The sequence below is a fragment of the Oryza sativa genome, chromosome 4 (genome assembly GCF_034140825.1).
Source record: "Oryza sativa Japonica Group chromosome 4, ASM3414082v1".
Classification (NCBI taxonomy): Eukaryota; Viridiplantae; Streptophyta; class Magnoliopsida; order Poales; family Poaceae; genus Oryza; species Oryza sativa.
Window position 1 is genome coordinate 18,386,151 of NC_089038.1, and position 21,750 is coordinate 18,407,900.

Here is a 21,750-nt window from a genome sequence, read left to right on the forward strand (position 1 = left end):
ATACCCTGAACTTTCAGTTCTTGTTTGGGAACTCGAGAATCGAGATGACCGAGGAAGAAGCCAGTGCATTCTGAAATAGACAAAAAAAAAAAAGGGATAAGTCCATTTTAGACCCTCTAATTCTTTAGCTTGTCTAAAACACACCCCACAACTTTAAAACCGGGCATTTGACCCCCTCAAACTTTCAATACCGTGCAAAAGGCCCCCTTGAGTGGTTTTCTACACTGTTTTTGTACACTAGGATGCCACCTATATAGATTAGTTAGTCCCAAATGTCAGTCCGGTCCTTCTTCCTCCTCCCCCACTGTCTCTCTCTCTCTCTCTTTCTCTCTCCTTCGACATGGGCGCATGGCTCATCCATCTGCCCAGCGAGGACCGCCGCACACCCATCGACAAGCTCATTGCTACATCTCGTCCCTGACGGAGCTGCAGATTCGCCGCCTGCAACCAAATCGAGCTCCAGCACCTACGGCGGCAGTGGGGGCGGCGTTCTTCGGCGAAGGGAGCGGTGCAGGGACGAAGCAGCTCCGAGTGGAGAGGCAGAGCTCGCCGAAGATACACGCGTGGGGAGGAGCTCGAGCGCCATGACCACCGCGAGTTTGGCGCACCCATCCGCCTAGCTTGGTGGAAGCAAGCTCGAGATTTACTCAATGAGGAGCGGGCTCGCCTCCATCAGACTGTGGTCGGCGCGACCGGCGTCTACGAGCTAGCTCTGTCATCGCTGGCCGCCTAGCTCCTCCTCTGCAATCGAGCTCCATCTCCGTTGCCGCAGACCAGCGCATTCTCCGGCTCAGTCGAGTACTACTCCTGCTCCTGCTCCTGCTCGTGCTAGTCCGTCGTCTCCTGCAGTCCTGCTTGGAGGCATGGAAGCCGAACAGCTTTAGCCTTGGGATTGACATGCTCATGACTGCAAAGATGAGTAGCTAGCAGCACAACGTACTAGCTTGCCGAGATTAGTAATAGTATATATGAGTAGTTGTGATAAACAGGAGAAGCATCACACACAGGTCACAAGCGACAGGTCGAGGTGACGAGGTCTATATCGCGCTTGTGTCGGAGCTGCTTCTTCCTTGCTCCCTGCTTAGCCATCTCTGCGGTCGTGCGCGGCTTCCGCCGACGACCGTGCGCAGCGGCTTGGAGCTGCTACTTTCCCGCGACAACTCCTCCGCCGACGACCGCAGCTGCTTGTTGGAGATGCGCGCCACTGACCGCTCAACCCTGCCTTCGCAGTGCCGCTACCGCCGCCGCTCGTGAAAAAGCAACGTCAAAACAACCCAGCAATATGGGCTTAGCCCGCATAATCATAAGTGCTGACGTGGCGAAGGGTTGATGTGGCATCCTACATTTCATCCACGTGTGTAAAATCCATGGTAAAACAGCCCAAGGGGGTCAAGTATCCGGTATTAACAGTTAGAGGGTGCATTATACCTGGTTTTGTAGTTCGGGGGTGTATTTTAGACAAGCATAAAAGTTCGAGGGTGTATAATGGACTTTTCCAAAAAAAAAACCCTACTAATCTTTGGTTCAGTTGCATATGGTGGCTTTACTTGGGCGCTTCCAAATATAACGTCCAGTGGATTCTTGTTGCAATTTTTTTCTAGGCTTCTGTTAGTTGCAATTTTTTTCTAGGCTTCTGTTAAACCTAGTCTGCTTTGTTTCTAAAACCTTGGATTCCTCAATTGACTCATCAATTACAGTTTATTTTCCCAAATATATCAGTTCCAGGTTTTAGCTTGTATAAATGTAGATGCATTTTATTAGTTGATTGATGGAATGCTTATTTGTTACTCTGAACAAGAAATTCCAAGGTTTCAATTCGTTTAGCAGTAAATCCTTTCGTTTCAAATTGGTGCTGTAAATCATACATAGTTTGTTAGACTAATTCGGTTCTAGGTTTGAAAAGTTGCTCTATGTTAACTGATTTTGAGAGTTTCTATCTTAATTAATCATTTCGTGGATGAATAAATAGGTTACTTCTTTAAATCGAATCGTGAAGCACAAACATGTACAGCAAAAGGAAAATAAGTTTTAAATTTCGTTAGTATAAATACGTTATGTGAATTTTCCATCATGTATTCATGTGGTTCATTATGATTTCAATAATTTTAATCCAGGGATCTGGACACCTGCTACACCTTGAAATACCTACTAGCTAGCAGTGCTGTATTTCTCAATGGAACATCTCTCCGAGGAACTGATCATAGAGATTCTCGAGGATAACACGGACAAGCGATCTGAATTCTCTTTCCCTGGTGTCGAAGCAGCTCTACACCATCGATGCAGAGCAAAGGGCTACTATTCGCCTTGATTGTGGACTTGCAACAGAGGCTTTCCCAACACTTTGTTCCCGGTTTCCCAATTTGCTCAAAGTAGAGATTGATTACTCTGGTTGGACATCTGGTAACGGGAGTCAGATCGACAACCAATGTCTCCTTTTTCTTTCATCTCGCTGTACCTTGCTCAATGATCTCACCTTAAGCTTCTGCTCAAACATCAGTGATCCTGGTATCGCTTGCTTAACTTACTGCAAGAAGTTGATGTCTCTAAGGCTGAACTCCATACCAGAATTAACTTCAAGTGGGCTTCTCTTGTTAGCTGTTGGTTGCAAGGCTCTATCTTCTGTCTACCTTAACGATTGCAAGGGAATTGCTGGCAGCACTGAGTGGTTGGAGCATCTTGGCGCTAACGGATCATTGGAAGAACTTGCAGTGAAGAATTGCAAAGGAATAGGGCAGTATCACTTTTTAAAGTTCGGCTCAGGATGGATGAAGCTTCGGAAATTTGAGTTTGAAAACGAGCAAGGCTTTTGGAGTTTTTTCCACCGAGATTGGGATCCATCATACAAGGCTGATACTTATAGGTATGATCTGTTGTGCGAGAGTTTGAAGGATTTGAGGTTGGCGCATCTTGTAACAGAGCCAGAAGGCCCAGAAATCGGACTTCGTTTTCTGTTGGGCAAGTGCAAGGCGTTAGAGAGGCTGTGCCTGGAGTATGTCAGTGGTCTTATTGACAGTGACATGATTGCACTATCCCAGACCTGCAAGAATCTTAAAAGCATCTCACTTTGGCTGAATCCCGAACACTACAATGTTGGTGATGATATAGTTTTCAGACATCAATATGAATGTGAGAAATGCTAGAATGACTTACATTGTGAAACGGAGGAAGTAGCACTTAATTCCTGTGGTCAGCTCTAGAGTAAGAGCATCTTATGGTGTACTCCCTCCGTTTCATAATATAAGTCATTCTAACATTTCCCATATTCATATGGATGTTAATAAATCTAGATATATGTATATATGCGTAGATTCACTAACATCCATATGAATGTGGGAAATGCTAAAATGACTTACATTATGAAACAGTGGGAGTATTTTGGAAAGGATCCTTCCCATGAATGAATATCCTAAATTCTGCTAATTTTCATATTTTGCATTGAAGTTCATATCATTCAGCCTCAGGATTTTCATTTTGCACTACTTTTGGAGTCAAAACTCAGCTACTCCCCATCGTCTTCTGATCTAATTTATTGCCGTTTTTAATAGGAATATGATATATCAATAATCAGTCGTTGAAATTGTTCGGTATGTATGCACGTTCAATCACTTGGGATGAAGACTTTGCGCATAATGTATTTGCAGAAATTTACCTGATTCCTGCCGTGCAATAATTTTTGAGATTTAAGCAATAGATACATTTTGAACGGAAATTTTCATCTCAAATTTTAAAATCCGAGTATAAATTCTACTAATAACCTGGAACTTTGAACCCAAAATTTGAAACTATGAATTCGAATTTTAAACTTACAACTCAAAAAGTATCAACTTTGTACTAAATATTCTTTAAAGAAACTCGAGGCAAAATTTATTTTTTTTATAGAAAGTTATTAACATGGTTAATTTAGAGAAAAATGTCGCTTGGTGTATCTGCATCGTGGAAGTGACATAGCGCGTATACTACCGCCTCTTTAAAAGTGAATGGAGATTAGTAACATTATGAACCTCTCTATGGGAGGTGTTTTATTTTTCCAAAAGAAAATGAGTTTGGAGATGCAGGTAATTAAGAGGCTACATTTTATTAGGAACAGTTTGGACCTACTTAAAAGGTTAAAATTGAAACAAAGGGCAGTTTTTAGTTCATGTGAAAATAGGCTTTTCACGGTGTAAGGATTAAAAAAATAGAATATTTATTTTTGAAGAAACTTTACGTGTGGTTCCTTTGCAATATATTATCAAAATTCTCATTTTATTTGGAGAAAAACCTATGCCAGTATTTTATACTTGAAGAAGCAAAGGAGAGGGGAAAAAATGGAAAATGAATAAAGAGACCAGAGAGGGCCACGACCCAACAGAGGGCCCAGGAGGCCCAGTACCCAACAGAAGGCCCAGGAGGCCCAGGACGCGAGGCGATGGTTTTATTAGCACTCTCCTCCGCCGCCGGAGTTGGCCGGAGGATGGTGGCCGGCCTCCGCTCGAGCGATTCATCCAATAATCGAGCAGCACTCTTCACACCCAGAAATTCGCTATCCAAATTTCAAGCAGAATGTGTATTAAAATCTCTTTCCAGAACTAGCTAGAGTACAGAAACGACAAATTGATAAATAGATCCACGTCTTATACAAAAAATATTAAATAATTCTTACAAACACGGTGGAAAATAAGCAAAAACTCTAAACTCTGATCTTCAGGATAAAGCATAGCTTCCTCCGTAAACCACAGGCATCCTTAACGTCCGAAACAACCTTAATCCTCATAGAACTCACCATCTAAATAATTCTCTGCTTCTGGGGAAAAATAAAGCAAGACTGAGTACCAACCACCGTACTCAACAAGTCATACCAATGAGAAGGTATGATGCAAGATATTCACAAAGGATAGGCTATAGGATATTTGCATAAAAGCAACATTTATAAATCATAATTTGAATATAGTTTAAATAATAGATATAATTAAGCAATATTAAAATATCACTACCCAACACTAAACCACGTTGCAATAGGCCCAATGTTGGTATTTCTTAACGACATTACTAGAAATATTCATTCCCAGCAATGACGTAGAAAGTCATGATATATTTATGGTTACAGAAGTAATCTACAAGCTCATGGATATACCATGGTAGCATTTCACCCGGATGTATTCTAAGGTATCATATTTATCTTATCTCAAGGGAAGATTTGAAAGAGAGAACCATGCTAATAGTCATATACAAATATAATATTTGCCTTCATCAAAGTCTAAGTAGAATGACACAAAGCAAAGCTTTTAGATTCATTCTAATAAATAATTCTAACTAAATAGAAGAAGAGATGGAAAGTAATCAATTCTTATACTTCTAATACACGCTCAATCTCTAATTTACATTTGCTAGTATATAATCATGTGGCCAATACCCCCTAACAGTGCGTTCCTGGTGTTTCAAGAGACCATCCCGGGTTGCCGTGTTTATGACGACAGCCTGTCATGGCCGTCCAATCGGGGCTAAATACGGAGGAGTACCCTCCCCAAGAATTTGTCTTAGAAATATATACTAACGTGGAGGAATATCCGTACTGAGCTGTCACCATCAACGGCCCACCTCTACAGTCCCGTAGCATATATGCCCAGATAGTGATATTTAGTAATCTAAGCACCATGCTTACATTAATAAATACTACTCTACATGTTTGCAGATGATATAGAGCAATCGATAAATCAGACACTAAACCCACACCAACATATTCAAGAATCTTTTACAACACATCTAATAAACACTACTTTCACATATATAGATAGCTGTCATTATTAGTTTTATTACAACACTTCTAATAATGTTTGAAGTACCTACTTATAGCATTACATTATTGTCTTGCAGGATCTTTGTCCTTATGACTAATGTTGGAGCTAGATCTTCCACCTCCATAAGTATTGAAGAACACTCAAACCTAACACAAGCGTACAAGCATACAAAGTAAAGCAATCAATATAGCACACACACAATCGATCATCTGGCAAATTCTGTGCTCATCACGGTTTTCTTCTCAAGATCATAAACTCCGGTGCTATTGCCCTCGGTGTACAACAAGGAAGTTGTACACATGCTACCCATCACTGCAAAGTTGAGACCCTCGAGAACCAGAGGCGGCTGTGGGCATTGCTGCACTTCATCTGATAGTGCTAATCGACGAAGCTCCTTTGCGACTTGCTCCATCACCGGCCTTGACATTCCAGGAAGAGCCAAGCATTGAATCGCCAGAACCGCAATCTGATGTAGGACTCCCATGCTTGCTTCATCTATTATTTCGCTATCAAGAAGCTCATGGAATGTTCCATCCATCATAGCCTCCTGAAACATTGACGCCAATGTCTTACTTTCTTTTGACAATGGCCTCTTACTTGTTAGAAGCTCAAGAAGAATGACACCAAAACTGTAGACATCATTCTTGGCTGTGAGCTGATACTCAAGCAGGTACTCTGGGTCAATATACCCAGGTGTGCCTTTAAGCATAGATTGTGTTTTCTCATCAATAGTTGAACACCCAAAGTCAGACACCTTTGCTACCAATCCTTCAGCAAGAAGGATGTTGGCTGGCTTTACATCACCATGGAGTATTGGGTGTGGTAGTGAGTGGAGATGCCCAAGTGCATCAGCTGATTCGGCAGCTATCCTTAGGCGGGTTCCCAGCGTGACATGGAACCTCTTGCTTCTCTGGAGGTCAAGCAGCTCCTGTAATGTTTTATTTTCCACGAATTCATAGACAAGCATAGGCGCCTCAAACTGTAGGCAGCAGCCGAGCAACTTGACAATGTTAGGATGGTTGACACGACAAAGTATGACCAACTCTTGCATGAAGTCCATCTTCCTACTCTCGTCAATCTCCTTGCACTTTTTTATCGCGACAACAGTTCCATCTAAGACTGCCTTGTAGACTGTTCCTTGCCCTCCTTCACCGATGATTTGTGCCTTGTTGAAGTTTTTTGTTGCGGTCTCTATCTCCACTCTCTTGTAGAGTGTGAACCCGATATTGCCTTCTGCTTTCATCATTTCTAGCAATAGTTGGCCTCCATGTTGTTGAAAAAACTCATCAGTCTGTCTTAACAAAGCTTGTTTTCTAATGCTCCTTTTGTGCCGAATCACTTCCCATCCAAGGAAAGCAAACAGGCCAGCCAACACACATGCAGCAATTCCTAGAGAGCGAAGATTTATCATTAGTAAAAAAAGATTTAAGCAAGCATTTTAGCACCAGTACAGTTTTTATATTGATGTTATTGAGAAGTCCAGGACCAGATCAAGCAGATCTTAAGATGCAACAGCAACTAAGTTGGAATAATATGTGCCCTACCAATTGCCAGCTGTGCTTTTAGAGGTAAGAAGTCCTTCCGACATCCTCCAGGAATAGTTGCATTTCCACGGCTACCCGCACGGCAGAAACAATCAAAATCGCCAGGTTTGTTATGGCATTCTCCGTGACAAGGGTAATTATTAGAATCTTGGCATTCATTAATATCTACAATATAATCAAATTCAAAGGCATTTAGAAAGAAAATATATAGTTATACGGTATACTTATAATAAGTAAAGAATGTATGTACAAACTATACAGAACTGTAAAATATTCCCCCCGTCCCAAAAAAACGAGTCTAGAACAGGATGTGACACATTCTAGTACAATGAATTTAATAAAGGTACGTGCATATTCGTAATACTAAAATATATCCCAACCAGTACTACAGTACTAGGTTAGTTTTTTATTGGATGGAGGGAGCAGAGAATAGCAGGAAACAAGGTGGCCCACTCTGCTAACTGTTCTGCCCTCTCTCCTTTCACGTCTTTAGAAAATATATAGAAAAATAAGATAATTTCAAGAAAAAAGTTGAATGCCTAGACAACTAATTGAATCAACTATACGTTTCTGAAAATTATGAAAATTATTTATAGGCTCCTTGCGTGACATAGAAGTTTATGTATATATATTTTATATTTTTTGCGAGATTAATTATTTTGGAAATATAATTTGCCTCTTATATGCTACACAAAAATATTTTCATTGTTTTCGTGTACGTGAATCATCTTTCATAAGCTGCCCAAAAACATTTTGTGCTATTATCATTGGTGCAAACGATTGCTCTTCATATGCTGAACAAAAAATCTAATTAAAAAAACAAACTTAATTAACAAATATACAAGACTTCTATACTGCACAAATTGGCTACATATAATATTTTCTTATTTGTTGGAAATATGTATACTGAGGCATTTTAGTTGTCAATATGTAGTGGAAATCATATATTTGGTGCAAACTCGTAAACTTTTGTCTAGACTTCAAAAAAAAAATCAAAATATTCACACATATAGATAAGATGATATTAGACAACCATATGCATACAAAAATGTACTACCAAATTCAACTTTGTCTGTGAGATATAAATTAAAATTATCAAGCCGCTATGAAATAACATTATTCCTAATGTTTCTCTTTTTCTTCACTATTTACTATTTTTATGTCACAACAGTCAAGTTTGGTCTTGTAGTTTTGTATGATTTTCTAATATCATATTATCTTTATGTGTGAACTTTTTGAGATTTTTTTAGAACTTTTTAGATGTTGTTTGCATGGTTACCACCAGGCTTCAAAGATGTGGTCTCCGCCTTATATTTGCCCCATTTCTATTTACAAAGATATTTGAACATCTGCAAGGACAAATTTTATGGTTCTTCAAAGGTACTGGGGAAGTACCCAGTTTTAAGTTACCAAAATTTATACTACCTCCTCAACAACCATTAAATTTTGTTTTCTAAAAGATCATTCACTTTATTGGCATAGATTAGAAAAATTGACAAACTATCACTACTACATAAACTTTCTGTACGAGGACCTCTTTAGACGGCAGACGGACCGTAATTGGCGGCATAATTCGACCTCCATTTTCGCATACGGTTCCTTAAGAGACCCGCATGCAAAAATCTATTTTCATAGGCGGACCTCTTAAGGGGTCGCATGTAAAAATGAGTCTATTTTCGCATGCAGGCCTTTTAACGATCCGCATGCGAAAATCTATTTTCGGATCTCTTTAGGGTCCGCATGCAAAAATTTTTCCCTCCTCACCACTTCAAAATTTTTCACCTCTTATCCTCTTCTCTCTCAACACTCTTGATATTTTCCCCTCTCTTACTTCCCCTCTATCTCTCTCATTTTCTCCTCTCCCTCTCATTTTCTTCCTCTCCTCCCTCTCTTTCTCTCACCGAGCGGGAGGCGCCGGGAGCGGGCACCGCCTCGCGACGCGGACTCCGGCGCGGCAGTGGGCGAGGGCCACAGCAGGGGCGGGCGTGGGCGGCGGCGGCGGCCCTCCCCCACCCGGATCCGCTGGCGGCGGCCCTCCTGGTGCCTCCTCGCCGTGACGGGAAGAGGACAATGTCGACGGTGGTGGCGGCGGCTTGAGGATGACGGCGACGATTGGAGGATAAGGATGATGGCGACGGTGACTGGAGGACAATGGAGGAATGGCGGCGGGTGTATTAATTTTTCTATGTTTGGAATTTTTATTTTATTTCGCGATTTTTCCTTTTCGAGTGCGGCCGGTGAAAATCGGATTTTTGCATGCGGTTGCGCGGGCCACATGTGAAAATCGTGATTTTTGCAGACCTTTTCTTCCATGCAGCCCGCCCAACTGCATGCGAAAATACGTTTTGTCCGTTTGCAAAAACGATATTTGTAGTAGTGTATGTGACGTGTATTACATATATAGAGATAAATTGGAGTATTTAATATGTCCCAAAATTTTGACAAATTAACCGTTTTACCCAACATATTTGAAAAATATATCGTGCCAAAAACTAAATCCTAAAATAAACCACGAGCTCTGCGCCAAACTCGATGGTGCGGACATATAACGTATTGGTGCCATAGATATTGGCACTGAGCTATGGTATGAGGTAGCGTGGTTTTGTCATGCTTGTTAGCAGGGCTGATCACCTCTTTACAGTATAAAAAGCTCTACAGCCAGTATTTACCAGATTTACTGACCTAGCCAGGTGACTTGTGATTTTTGCTTTCATCCACGCCTAGCCCCCTTTTTCAATGTTTTGTTGTAGCAAGCATATACTTATACTTTACACCGTGACTCTAACCAATTATCTCTCTAAAATAACAAATTCTGTTTATAAATTTACTTTATTTCGAACTTGAGAAACTATGAAAAGGTCATATATTACATGTTCTAGAACTTTATTGAGATATTTTTCATTCATTATAACTTGATAACTACATTATTTTTTGTCAAAATAAATATATTATATTATGATATAAATATGAAAGAGATCACAACTTTCAGCGTAGCGGTAGAAAAAATATGCATGTAAAGAAAAAAATGATACAGTTCGAACTTTTTTAACAACATCAATCTCGTTTGGTGAATGTAGCTGAATTTTTTAACAACCGCAGTGGACCAGAGGTCAGTGCCAATGCTTCTACCACTAACCCCATATGACATGGCAAAACAACCTTTCACCTCATACTATCAGCGTCAACATTTTTGGTGCTAATACGTTATAGATCCACTCCATCGAGTTTGATGCTGAACACGTGGTTTTTTCTTGAAATTAGTTTTTGGCATGGTTTATTCTTGAAATGAGTTGGTTATTTTGTCAAAATTCCGGTATATTTCACCTGTATGTTATTTTTGAAATATTCTGCTCTGTAAAATCCTTTAAATTTATTATACTGCATGAAACATGCATGAATAATGTTATGCTTTTACTCACTGGCTCCTTGCCAACAGGGAAAATGAGAACGGGGAGGTCAGTAGGCTTGGCAAAGGACATGATGTCCTTCCTTGAGCTCGAGCTCCAACTCCTCTGATCCACCACCCCAAGGGCTGAGCTCAACCTTCGTGGCTTCGTCCCTTTCGCACGAAGCCATGAATGTTGAGCTCGGCCCTCTGGGACACACAGGCTCATCCGCCTTAGCTTCACCTGTTTCTCCCGAGATCGAGCGCTCAAGCTCATTATTTGGCAGTGAAGGAACGAACCTCGCCAATGTTGTGAGAAGAGGGGCTCACCGGCATGCACCGAATCGGGCAGAGGGTCCTCTATTTGTGGCTCCAGTAGTCCAAAGCTTAAAGTTTTTTTAAAAAAACTGGTCTAAAGTGTAATCAACTCTTTAAACATCGACCATCAATTTCCTTTATATATTTGATTCAACTTTTGAAAGGTGACATGGTTTATATTTTTTTTTATAATTTATTTTACAACAATTAATCTTAACTCTTACCCTCTCTGTCCCAAATTATAGCGCACTCTCTGTTTAAGAAAAAAATCAAACTTGATAACTTTTAACTAATAATCATATTAACCATGCTAAATATTATGCTATATCACTAGATTCATATTTTTAAGTTACTTTCATGTGATGCAAATTTTATATTTGTTGGGAACATAACATAAAATAAATTAATTGTCAAAGTATATCAATAAAGACCGTGTAAAAAATATAAGCCTATAATTTGAGATGGATGGAGTACTATGAAAATCTAATTTATAGTTTATTTATTTATAATTAATAAAATATTGTGTTGGTACATAAAAAAATAATACACTGGGGCAAAATCTTTTCATCCATCTACTAACGTTATGGACGACTAACAAAATTGCAAATAAATAAAAGACAAAAGTTGACTACAAGAAAGGGGTACACGAGCCAATTATAGGATTGAAAATAATTAACCGAACCAGTCAACTTGGGCAAAGAGAAAAAAAATTCTCAGAGGAAAGAACTGTGCAATTACAATTTATATTAATCTTTCACTAACATGTACTCCCTCCATATTTTAATATATGACGCCGTTGACTTTTTGACAAACGTTTGACCTTTCGTCTTTTATGTAATTATAATTTATTTTATTGTGACTTGATTTATCATCAAATATTCTTCAAGCATGACTAAGACGAGTCATACATTAAAATAAAGAAACGTTGGTTATAAAGTCAACGGCGTCATACATTAAAATACGGAGGGAGTATTTGTTATAGGCATAATATTTACCTTGACAGCCGTTGGAATCTTGAAGGTAGGGATTGCCTTGGTATCCCTTTTTGCAGTTACATATGTATCCTGGTCCGTTGGTGGAGTTGAGGCAGACGCTATAGTCACCTTTGCACGCGTACGACGCAGGATTTTTTTGTGCTTCCACGCAGTTGTTAGCAGTCCGGATAGCCCAATCAAGCACCAGCGGAGCCTGGCCACCATAGGAGGTGTTGAACGCCCGTGAAGTTAGGTAGGTGGTTGAGAAGGTGAAGCTAGACGATTCCATGAGCACCGCGTAGCTACAGGGGGTGCGGTTGTAGATCCCGGATGTGTTCAGGGTGTAGTCGAACATGACCTCGTAATAGCTTAGGCCCGTTGAGATGTTTGTCTGGCAGCAGCCTATCCCGACGCAGCTGCCGTTGATGGCGCTGCTCAAGTCACCTCGCCGGCAGACGGACACGCACCCGCTCATGTACTTGCCCACGTTGTAATCGTCGAAGGTGTAGGCCAGCGTCCGGCACCCGATGACCGTGAACTTGTTGGCCGAGTCGGAGAGCCTGTAGGGCGTGCCCGTGAGGTTCAGATACCACACGTCCGCAGGGTTCATCTGTCGGGACGTGCGGTTGTAGCAGGAAGAAGATACGTGATTCATTACCCGGGCCTGACCATTGCTGAGGGATATGACTTCGACATTTCCAACGAACGGCTTAAAACCGTTCGCCGTATTGTTGCAGTCGACTTCGAAGCTAGGCGCCATAGCGCAGCCGCTTGAGCTGATGCCGAACGGGTATGGGATGCGTACGCCGCCGCAGACGGAGTCCTGGCATGATCGGGCGATTGGCCCGCCCGCCGCGAGCTTTATGCTGATGAGAAATAGCACTATTAGTAGGCAAATATGTCCATCGACTGCGCCGCGGATAGCTGCATTTCTGTGGGGAGGCATGGGTGCATGGATGAACTACTACTTTTTATTTGGCTACCTCTCTCGTCAGTTCAAATGAGTGGTATAAGAAGATGAGAGCAAGGTACAGCACTGATAATTTCTACTTGGATGCTAATTAACCATAATTAACAAAAGGGAAAATACATCCGAAGACTTGGACTAAATCAAGTCTTCGCTTATCTTCCTAATGATCTGTACCCATCGTCTTCCACTCCCTCCCTGGAAAACTTGATGGCGTTGTGATTAATGTCCATGCAGAAATTTTCCACCTCACGACACTTGTACAGATTCAGCCATCCTTGACGAGACATCTGTATATGTCGAGCTAATGTAGCTCGACCCGTTCCCGATAACTCATTTCTAACGGTTCAAAAGGTATCATGTTTAAGATATAATTATCGGGGATAATCCGTCACCGATATAAGTCACATTTGTCATGTCATAATTCTAACACATCACGGATGACCTATAACGGGTCACAACCATGCCCCATCACGGACAATATCTCATCCGTGACGGGTGTAATGAGATGACCCATCAAAGATGAGAGCACTCATCCGTGACGGGTTTTAATTAACACCCTTCACGGATAACGTAATCTATGAAGGGTGACAGTTACGAACTGTCACGGATGAGAAAAAACTTTAAATTTTTGAAATTTTCAAACAACCTTAGACAGAGGCATACCCTATATGAAAGTTGTAGATCTCGAGATCTATAACTTTAAAACTGATAACATTTAAATTTGAGATAGTTTACATGCCCGAATTTTTCCAGTTACGTATATGAAAGTTGCGCACAACATTCCCAGCTCAGGTTGGCCACCTACAATACATTTAGATTCTTGGTTTCTTCTTTGGTGTTAGCTTCCTTGGAGACGTCCTCCTATGGGTTGAGAATTTGGTGTTAGCTCGGGGCCAGCTGGATCCGGCCGTCGCGACAATAGGGGAGGCTGGATCAGCCGACGACACCGACGGGGGAGGCCGGATCCGCCACCGCGACGATGGGGGTGGCTGGATCTGCTGCGCGATGACCTGGGAGGCCGGATCTGCCGCGCCACGACAACGACTTCAAATTTTTGTGATGCTCGAATGTTTGGGTGAATGTAAATTTTTGTGGATTTTTTTAATGCTTGGGTAAATTTTTGTGAAATTTTTGAATGGTGGAGCATTGACAGAGGCGGATGGAGCCGTGTCGCTCCGTCCATCATTTTTTTAAAACTTGGCCAGCATTAACATTAGTGGCTGACACATTGGCTTAAGACGACCGCCAACGAAAATGAATTATCGCTGGCGGTCAATAACCGCTAGCAAAGATCTTGATTTTTCACTTGCCTTTGCTTTGTGGCGGCTTCAAATTCCGCTAGTAAAAACCCAAAATAGCCGCCACGAAAGATGGTTTTCATAGCAGTGATTCTCGGTCTGCTAGGTCTTCTGCACATGTTTCGGGTGGATCCAGCCATCTTGGTAACTCCTTCCTTTCTTTATCTTCAGTCAGTTTACAATTTCAATTGATTTGGCTTTGTGTTTTTTTAAGAACATAGGAGCTTGAATTTAACAGTATGATTCATTAGTTCTCAATTGCATTATATGCACTAAGTCCTGTCAGTTCATTTTTTTAAAACATGTTAGAAATCGATTTTTTTTTCCATTGCATGGAAAATTATTGAGTAAGATCTCTCTCTTTCGTATGTCTATTTTGTCCAGGGAAGTTCACAACCACTTCTGAAATGGTTTGGTGTTTAATGTTTAATTTACTGAATTTTTAAAAAGAATTCAATCTTCTTTAAGAGCAAGCCATCCTTTTACGAGGAGGGTTTTTACTATTTGTTTTGACTGGGTTATCTGATTGATATATCCATCTAATAGGGACACTATCATCCCTATTGCACTACTTGGCCATTTTATCTTATGCTCTTGAGGTAAGCGCTTGCCAGCTGCAATATGTTCCAAAATGAAATTCTGAAATCACGTGTGTATACCAATAGTAAAATTTCTAAATGCACTACCATAGCATTTCCTCATGTCGAAGCAAAGCCTCGGTTTGCTTTACCACTGTAGGCACGATTGCCACTGTTTCCAATGTAGAAACCCAGGTGTGCCATTTTCAATCATTAGGCCGTGAATGTTACACCATTCTTATGATTTTTCATTAGCCTGCGTTTCCTTTGATCAACAGCTATTGATATAAGCGTTTTAACTCAATTTTGTTTGAACGTATTGTTTCATGGAAAACTTAAGTTAATGTTTTCATGACATTTATGGTTACTAGCTAGCATATTAATTGGCTCGATAAAAAAGGATGCCATCACAACGATTGCAATTTTTCATGAGCTGTCAAGTGTCAATACTTTCTTCTTATACTACAGCATGATGTCTTTGTTTTATCACTAAGATTGACAGGATCCATGGATGTGATCTATTGTAATTGTATCTTTATTAGTTTTGAACTAACTGTCCTATCATACAATGTTAGTGTTGATCTCTTAGAAATTCCCCTAGGAATACGTGGAGGTATCAACTAGTTAAGAATGATGTGTATAGTTTTGGAGTAACTTTGGTTGAACATCTGACCGGTAAAAGGCCACTGTCTAAAGAAACGAAGACCTTGACCTCAATTTTTAATATAACTAGATGAATACCCCATCGAGTTGCTGCCGGAAATTAAGTTGTATAGTATGTACAAATAAGCTATATTATATTTTGTAAACCAAAATAAAATGACTTCCTATGTTTTATATAATTAACACATGATTGCAAATATATTGCAAGGTGAACATATTTTATGTAATTGATACTTATGAATTTTGAATAAAAACAATTGAGGTTTGTATGGTTTGAGGAGAGAAGAAAGAAGAGACTATTTTTACCATAGATCTATTATCCAAAGACTAAAAATACTTGGGATGATGTGGCTTCATGAGATAAGAGAGAAATAATATTAACTACATTTAGTAGGGATAAACTATATAAGTATATATATATATATATATAGGATGAGGCTGTAACGGATGGCAACGAGCTCCTTGATAGTTACATAATTAATGAAGACAACGTGAGAGTGATCCATCGTGCTGCAGCGCTAGCGGTCGAGTCAATTCTTGACTATTCTAGGTACGACAAGGCCAGAGATGAGGCATGTGGCAGAGGAGCTTGACCAACTAGCATTAGCTGATGAAGTGCAGCAATGTCCACAGCCACTGCTGGTGCTTCCGGGTCTTAATTAGGTTTATGACAGAGATGGCAAATACACGTTCAACGTCCTCATGGCAAACTGATCGACAGCAAGACTAGCGGGGTTTACAGCCTTGAGAAGAAAGCCGTGATGAGCACAGAACTGGCCTAGAGAGAGATGATAGATATCTAACTCATCTGCTTGATCCATATCGATGTAAGTGAGTGTTTGGCACGCGGCCATGGTTGTGAACTTGATGCTAGTGTTGGAAAATCTGTGTGGCGTTTTATTGGTTAAATCTAGCTAATGACCATCTCCTGTGGTTATTGTGGCAATAATTACCGTACCCTGTGGTGTTGCAGCTGAGATTGAAGCCGGACAAAGCACAGGCAGTGTTCAGGCCACCAGACGGATAATTAAGGAATCTCTATGCCGCTCCAACTTCTCTCGCAGTTGGCTGTAGGCCTCTACTCTCCCTATCCCAATAATAGACAAATCGTAGTTATGTATCTCATGTTCAAATACATAACCAGGATTTATCTTTTTTTTTTTTTACAGACGGTACGTTCTAGTTCATCTTCCATTCTACTGATCCTATCATGGCTTGGACTTGTTCTAAGTCTATATATGCATGTCTTCTAGTAGTAGCACTACTACAATACCCATTATTCCGGGCGGTAGGATAGATTATCCTGTGCGGTCACCCGGCCTGCCTGCAGCTCCTCGTCTGGGAAAATCTCTATCTCCACTCTCTTGTAGAGTGTGAACCCGATATTGCCTTCTGCTTTCATCATTTCTAGCAATAGTTGGCCTCCATGTTGTTGAAAAAAACTCATCAGTCTGTCTTAACAAAGCTTGTTTTCTAATGCTCCTTTTGTGCCGAATCACTTCCCATCCAAGGAAAGCAAACAGGCCAGCCAACACACATGCAGCAATTCCTAGAGAGCGAAGATTTATCATTAGTAAAAAAAAGATTTAAGCAAGCATTTTAGCACCAGTGTTTTTATATTGATGTTATTGAGAAGTCCATGACCAGATCAAGCAGATCATAAGATGCAACAGCAACTGAGTTGGAATAATACGTGCCCTACCAATTGCCAGCTGTGCTTTTAGAGGTAAGAAGTCCTTCCGACATCCTCCAGGAATAGTTGCATTTCCTCGGCTACCCGCACGGCAGAAACAATCAAAATCGCCGGGTTTGTTATGGCATATTCTCCGTGACAAGGGTAATTATTAGAATCTTGGCATTCATTAATATCTACAGTATAATCAAATACAAAGGCATTTAGAAAGAAAAATATTATATTTTTTGCAAGATAATTATTTTGGAAATATAATTTGCCTCTTATATGCTACACAAAATATTTTCATTGTTTTCGTGTACATGAATCATCTTTCATAAGCTGCCCAAAAACATTTTGTGCTATTATCATTTCTGCAAACGATTGCTCTTCATATGCTGAACAAAAAATCTAATGAAAAAAAAACAAACTTAATTAACAAATATACAAGACTTATATACTGCACAAGTTGGCTATATATAATATTTTCTTATTTGTTGGAAATATGTATACTGAGGCATTTTAGTTGTCAATATGTAGTGGAAATCATATATTTGGTGCAAACTCGTAAACTTTTGTATAGAGTTGAAAAAAAAATCAAAATATTCACACATATAGATAAGATGATATTAGACAACCATATGCATACAAAAATGTACTACCAAATTCAACTTTGTCTGTGAGATATAAATTAAAATTACCAAGCCACTATGAAATAACATTAATGTTTTATATCATTCCTACTGTTTCTCTTTTTCTTCACTATTTACTATTTTTATATCACAACAGTCAAGTTTGGTCTTGTAGTTTTGTATGATTTTCTAATATCATATTATCTATATGTGTGAACTTTTTGAGATTTTTTTAGAACTTTCTAGATGTTGTTTGCATGGTTACCACCAGGCTTCAAAGATGTGCTCTCCGCCTTATATTTGCCCCATTTCTATTTACAAATATATTTGAACATCTGCAAGGACAAATTTTATGGTTCTTCAAAGGTACTGGGGAAGTACCCAGTTTTAAGTTACCAAAATTTATACTACCTCCTCAACAACCATTAAATTTTGTTTTCTAAAAGATCATTCACTTTATTGGCATAGATTAGAAAAATTGACAAACTATCACTACTACATAAACTTTCTGTACGAGGACGCCTTTAGATGGCAGACGGACCGTAATTGGTAGCATCTGTAAAATTCGACCTCCATTTTCGCATACGGTTCCTTAAGAGACCCGCATGCAAAAATCTATTTTCGCAGGCGGGCCTCTTAAGGGGCCGCAAGTAAAAATGAGTCTATTTTCGCATGCAGGCCTTTTAACGATCCGCATGCGAAAATCTATTTTCGGATCTCTTTAGGGTCCGCATGCAAAAATTTATCCCTCCTCACCACTTCAAAATTTTTCACCTCATATCCTCTCCTCTCTCAACACTCTGATATTTTCCCCTCTCTTACTTCACCTCTATCTCTCTCATTTTCTCCTCTCCCTCTCTTTTTCTTCCTCTCCTCCCTCTCTTTCTCTCACAGAGCGGGAGGCGCCGGGAGCGGGCACCGCCTCGCGATGCGGACTCCGGCGGCGGCAGTGGGCGAGGGCCACGTCTGGGGCGGGCGTGGGCGACGGCGGCGGCCCTCCCCCTCCCGGATCCGCCGGCTGCTGCTCTCCCCGTCCTGATCTGCCGGCGGTGGCCCTCCCCGCACCAATCCGCCAGCGGCGGCCCTCCTGGTGCCTCCTCGCCGTGACGGGAGGAGGACAATGTCAACGGTGGTGATGGCGGCTTGAGGACGACGGCGATGACTGGAGGATGAGGATGACGGCGACGGCAACGACGACTGGAGGACAATGGCGGAGCGGCGGCGGGTGTATTAATTTTTCTATGTTTGGAATTTTTATTTTATTTCGCGATTTTTCCTTTTCGCGTGCGGCCGGTGAAAATCGGATTTTCACATGCGGTTGTGCGGGCCACATGTGAAAATCGTGATTTTTGCAGACCTTTTCTACCATGCAGCCCGCCCAACTGCATGCGAAAATACCTTCGTGGCTTGGTCCCCTTCGCACGAAGCCATGAATGTTGAGCACGGCCCTTTGGTACACACAGGCTCATCCGCCTTCACCTGTTTCTCCCGAGATCGAGCGCTCAAGCTCATTATTTGGCAGTGAAGGAACGAACCTCGCCAATGTCATGAAAAGAGGGCTCACCGGCATGCACCGAATCGGGCTGAGGGAGGACCCTCTAGGCCACCTATTTGTGGCTCCAGTAGTCCAAAGCGTAATGTTTTTTTTTTCAAAAAAAAAACTGGTCTAAAGTGTAATCAACTCTTTAAACATTGACCATCAATTTCCTTTATATATTTGATTAACCTTTTGAAAAGTGACATGGTTTATATATTTTTTTTATAATTTATTTTACAACAATTAATCTTAATTCTTACTCTCTCTGTCCCAAATTATAGGGCACTCTCTCTTTAAGAAAAAATCAAACTCGATAACTTTTAACTAATAATCGTACTAACCATGCTAAGTATTATGTATGTTGTATCACTAGATTCATATTTTTAATTACTTTTATGTGATGCAAATTTTATATTCATTGGGAACATAACATAAAATAAATTAATTGTCAAAGTATATCAACAAACACCGTGTAAAAAAATAGAAGCCTATAATTTGAGACGGGTGAGTACTATGAAAATCTAATTTATAGTTTATTTATTTATAATTAATAAATAAATTGTGTTGGTACATAAAAAATAATACACTGGGGCAGAATCGTCTTTTCATCCATCTACTAACGTTATGGACGACTAACAAAATGGCAAATAAAAGACAAAAGTTGACAATAAAGGGGTACACGAGCCAATTATAGGATTGAAAATAATTAACCGAACCAGTCAACTTGGGTAAAGAGAAAAAAAATTATCAGAGGAAAGAACTGTGCAATTACAATTTATATTAATCTTTCACTATCATGTATTGTTATAGGCGTAATACTCCCTCCGTTTCGAAATATTTGACACCGTTGACTTTTTAGCACATGTTTGATCGTTCTTCTTATTCAAAAACTTTTGTAAAATATGTAAAATTATATGCCTACATAAAAATATATTTAACAATGAATCAAATGATAGGAAAAAAATTAATAATTACTTAAATTTTTTGAATAAGACGAACGGTCAAACATATTTAAAAAAGTCAACGGCGTCAAACATTTCGAAACGGAGGGAGTATTTACCTTGACAGCCGTTGGAATCTTGAAGGTGAAGCTAGACGATTCCATGAGCACCGCGTAGCTACAGGGGGTGTGGTTGTAGACCCCGGATGTGTAAGGTGTAGTCGAACATGACCTGATAATAGCTTAGACCCGTCGTGATGTTTGTCTGGCAGCAGCCTATCCCGACGCAGCTGCCGTTGATGGCGCTGCTCAAGTCACCTCGCCGGCAGACGGACACGCACCCGCTCATGTACTTGCCCACGTTGTAATCGTCGAAGGTGTAGGCCAGCGTCCGGCACCCGATGACCGTGAACTTGTTGGCCGAGTCGGAGAGCCTGTAGGGCGTGCCCGTGAGGTTCAGATACCACACGTCCGCAGGGTTCATCTGTCGGGACGTGCGGTTGTAGCAGGAAGAAGATACGTGATTCATTACCCGGGCCTGACCATTGCCGAGGGAGACGACCTCGATGTTTCCAACGAACGGCTTGGAGACGCCGTTCCCCGTGTCGTTGCAGTCGACTTCGAAGCTAGGCGCCATGGCGCAGCCGCTTGAGCTGACGCCGAACGGGTATGGGATCTGTACACCGCCGCAGTCGTGGCATGATCGGGCGATTGGCTCAGCCGCCGCGAGGGGCTGATCAGCAGCAAGCTTTGTACTGATGAGAAATAGCATTATTAGTACTAGGCAAATATGTCCATCGACTGCGCTGCGGATAGCTGCACTTCTGTGGAGAGGCATGGGGCATGGATGAACTACTACGACTTTGTTTGTGTGTATGGTCGGTCACTCGAGCTACCTCTCTCGTTAGTTCAAATGAGTGGTATAAGAAGATGAGAGCAAGGTGTACAGCACTGATAAATTCTACTCCCTCCGTATTTTAATGTATGACGCCGTTGACTTTTTAACTAACGTTTGACCACTCGTCTTATTCAAAATTTTTGTGCAAATGTAAAAATACTTATGTCATGCTTAAAGAAAACTTGATGATAAATCAAGTCATAATAAAATATATTATAATTACATAAATTTTTTGAATAAGACGAAAGGTCAAACGTTTGTCAAAAAGTCAACGACGTCATATATTAAAATACGGAGGGAGTACTTGGATGCTAATTAGCCATAATTAACAAAGGGGAAAAATACATCCGAAGACTTGGACTATCAAGTCTTCGCTTATCTTCTTAACGATCTGTATCCATCGCCCTCCCTGCCAAACTTGATGGCGGTGTGGTTAATGTCTGATGCAGAAAAATTTTCCACCTCACGATAAAATCCATTTCAACAGACCACACTGGTAGAGAAACCATCTTTGGTCGGTCGACTCAAATCCACAATAGTCCCGGTTCCATTAATAAGAGGAAG

The 21,750-nt window shown here is 40.7% G+C and overlaps 1 protein-coding gene, 1 non-coding gene and 1 pseudogene across 2 annotated transcripts; 1 reads left to right on the forward strand and 2 right to left on the reverse strand.

Moving 5' to 3' along the window:
• The first annotated feature begins 2,173 nt into the window (after window positions 1-2,173).
• On the forward strand, window positions 2,174-3,140 carry LOC107280633 (F-box/LRR-repeat protein 14-like; annotated as a pseudogene).
• A 2,603-nt stretch (window positions 3,141-5,743) lies between these two features.
• LOC4335593 (wall-associated receptor kinase 2) lies at window positions 5,744-13,028 on the reverse strand. Its single transcript, XM_015781337.3, has 3 exons — window positions 12,020-13,028; window positions 7,322-7,486; window positions 5,744-7,166 (listed from the first exon to the last, which is right to left on the reverse strand). The coding sequence occupies exons 1-3, from the start codon at window positions 12,942-12,944 to the stop codon at window positions 5,983-5,985; spliced, it is 2,274 nt and encodes a 757-aa protein (XP_015636823.1). The 5' UTR covers window positions 12,945-13,028; the 3' UTR covers window positions 5,744-5,982.
• A 3,353-nt stretch (window positions 13,029-16,381) lies between these two features.
• On the reverse strand, window positions 16,382-21,232 carry LOC4335594 (uncharacterized). Its single transcript, XR_010740799.1, has 4 exons — window positions 20,821-21,232; window positions 20,409-20,722; window positions 17,210-17,376; window positions 16,382-17,056 (listed from the first exon to the last, which is right to left on the reverse strand). It is a non-coding gene; the product is annotated as an uncharacterized protein (transcript).
• Window positions 21,233-21,750: the final 518 nt, after the last annotated feature.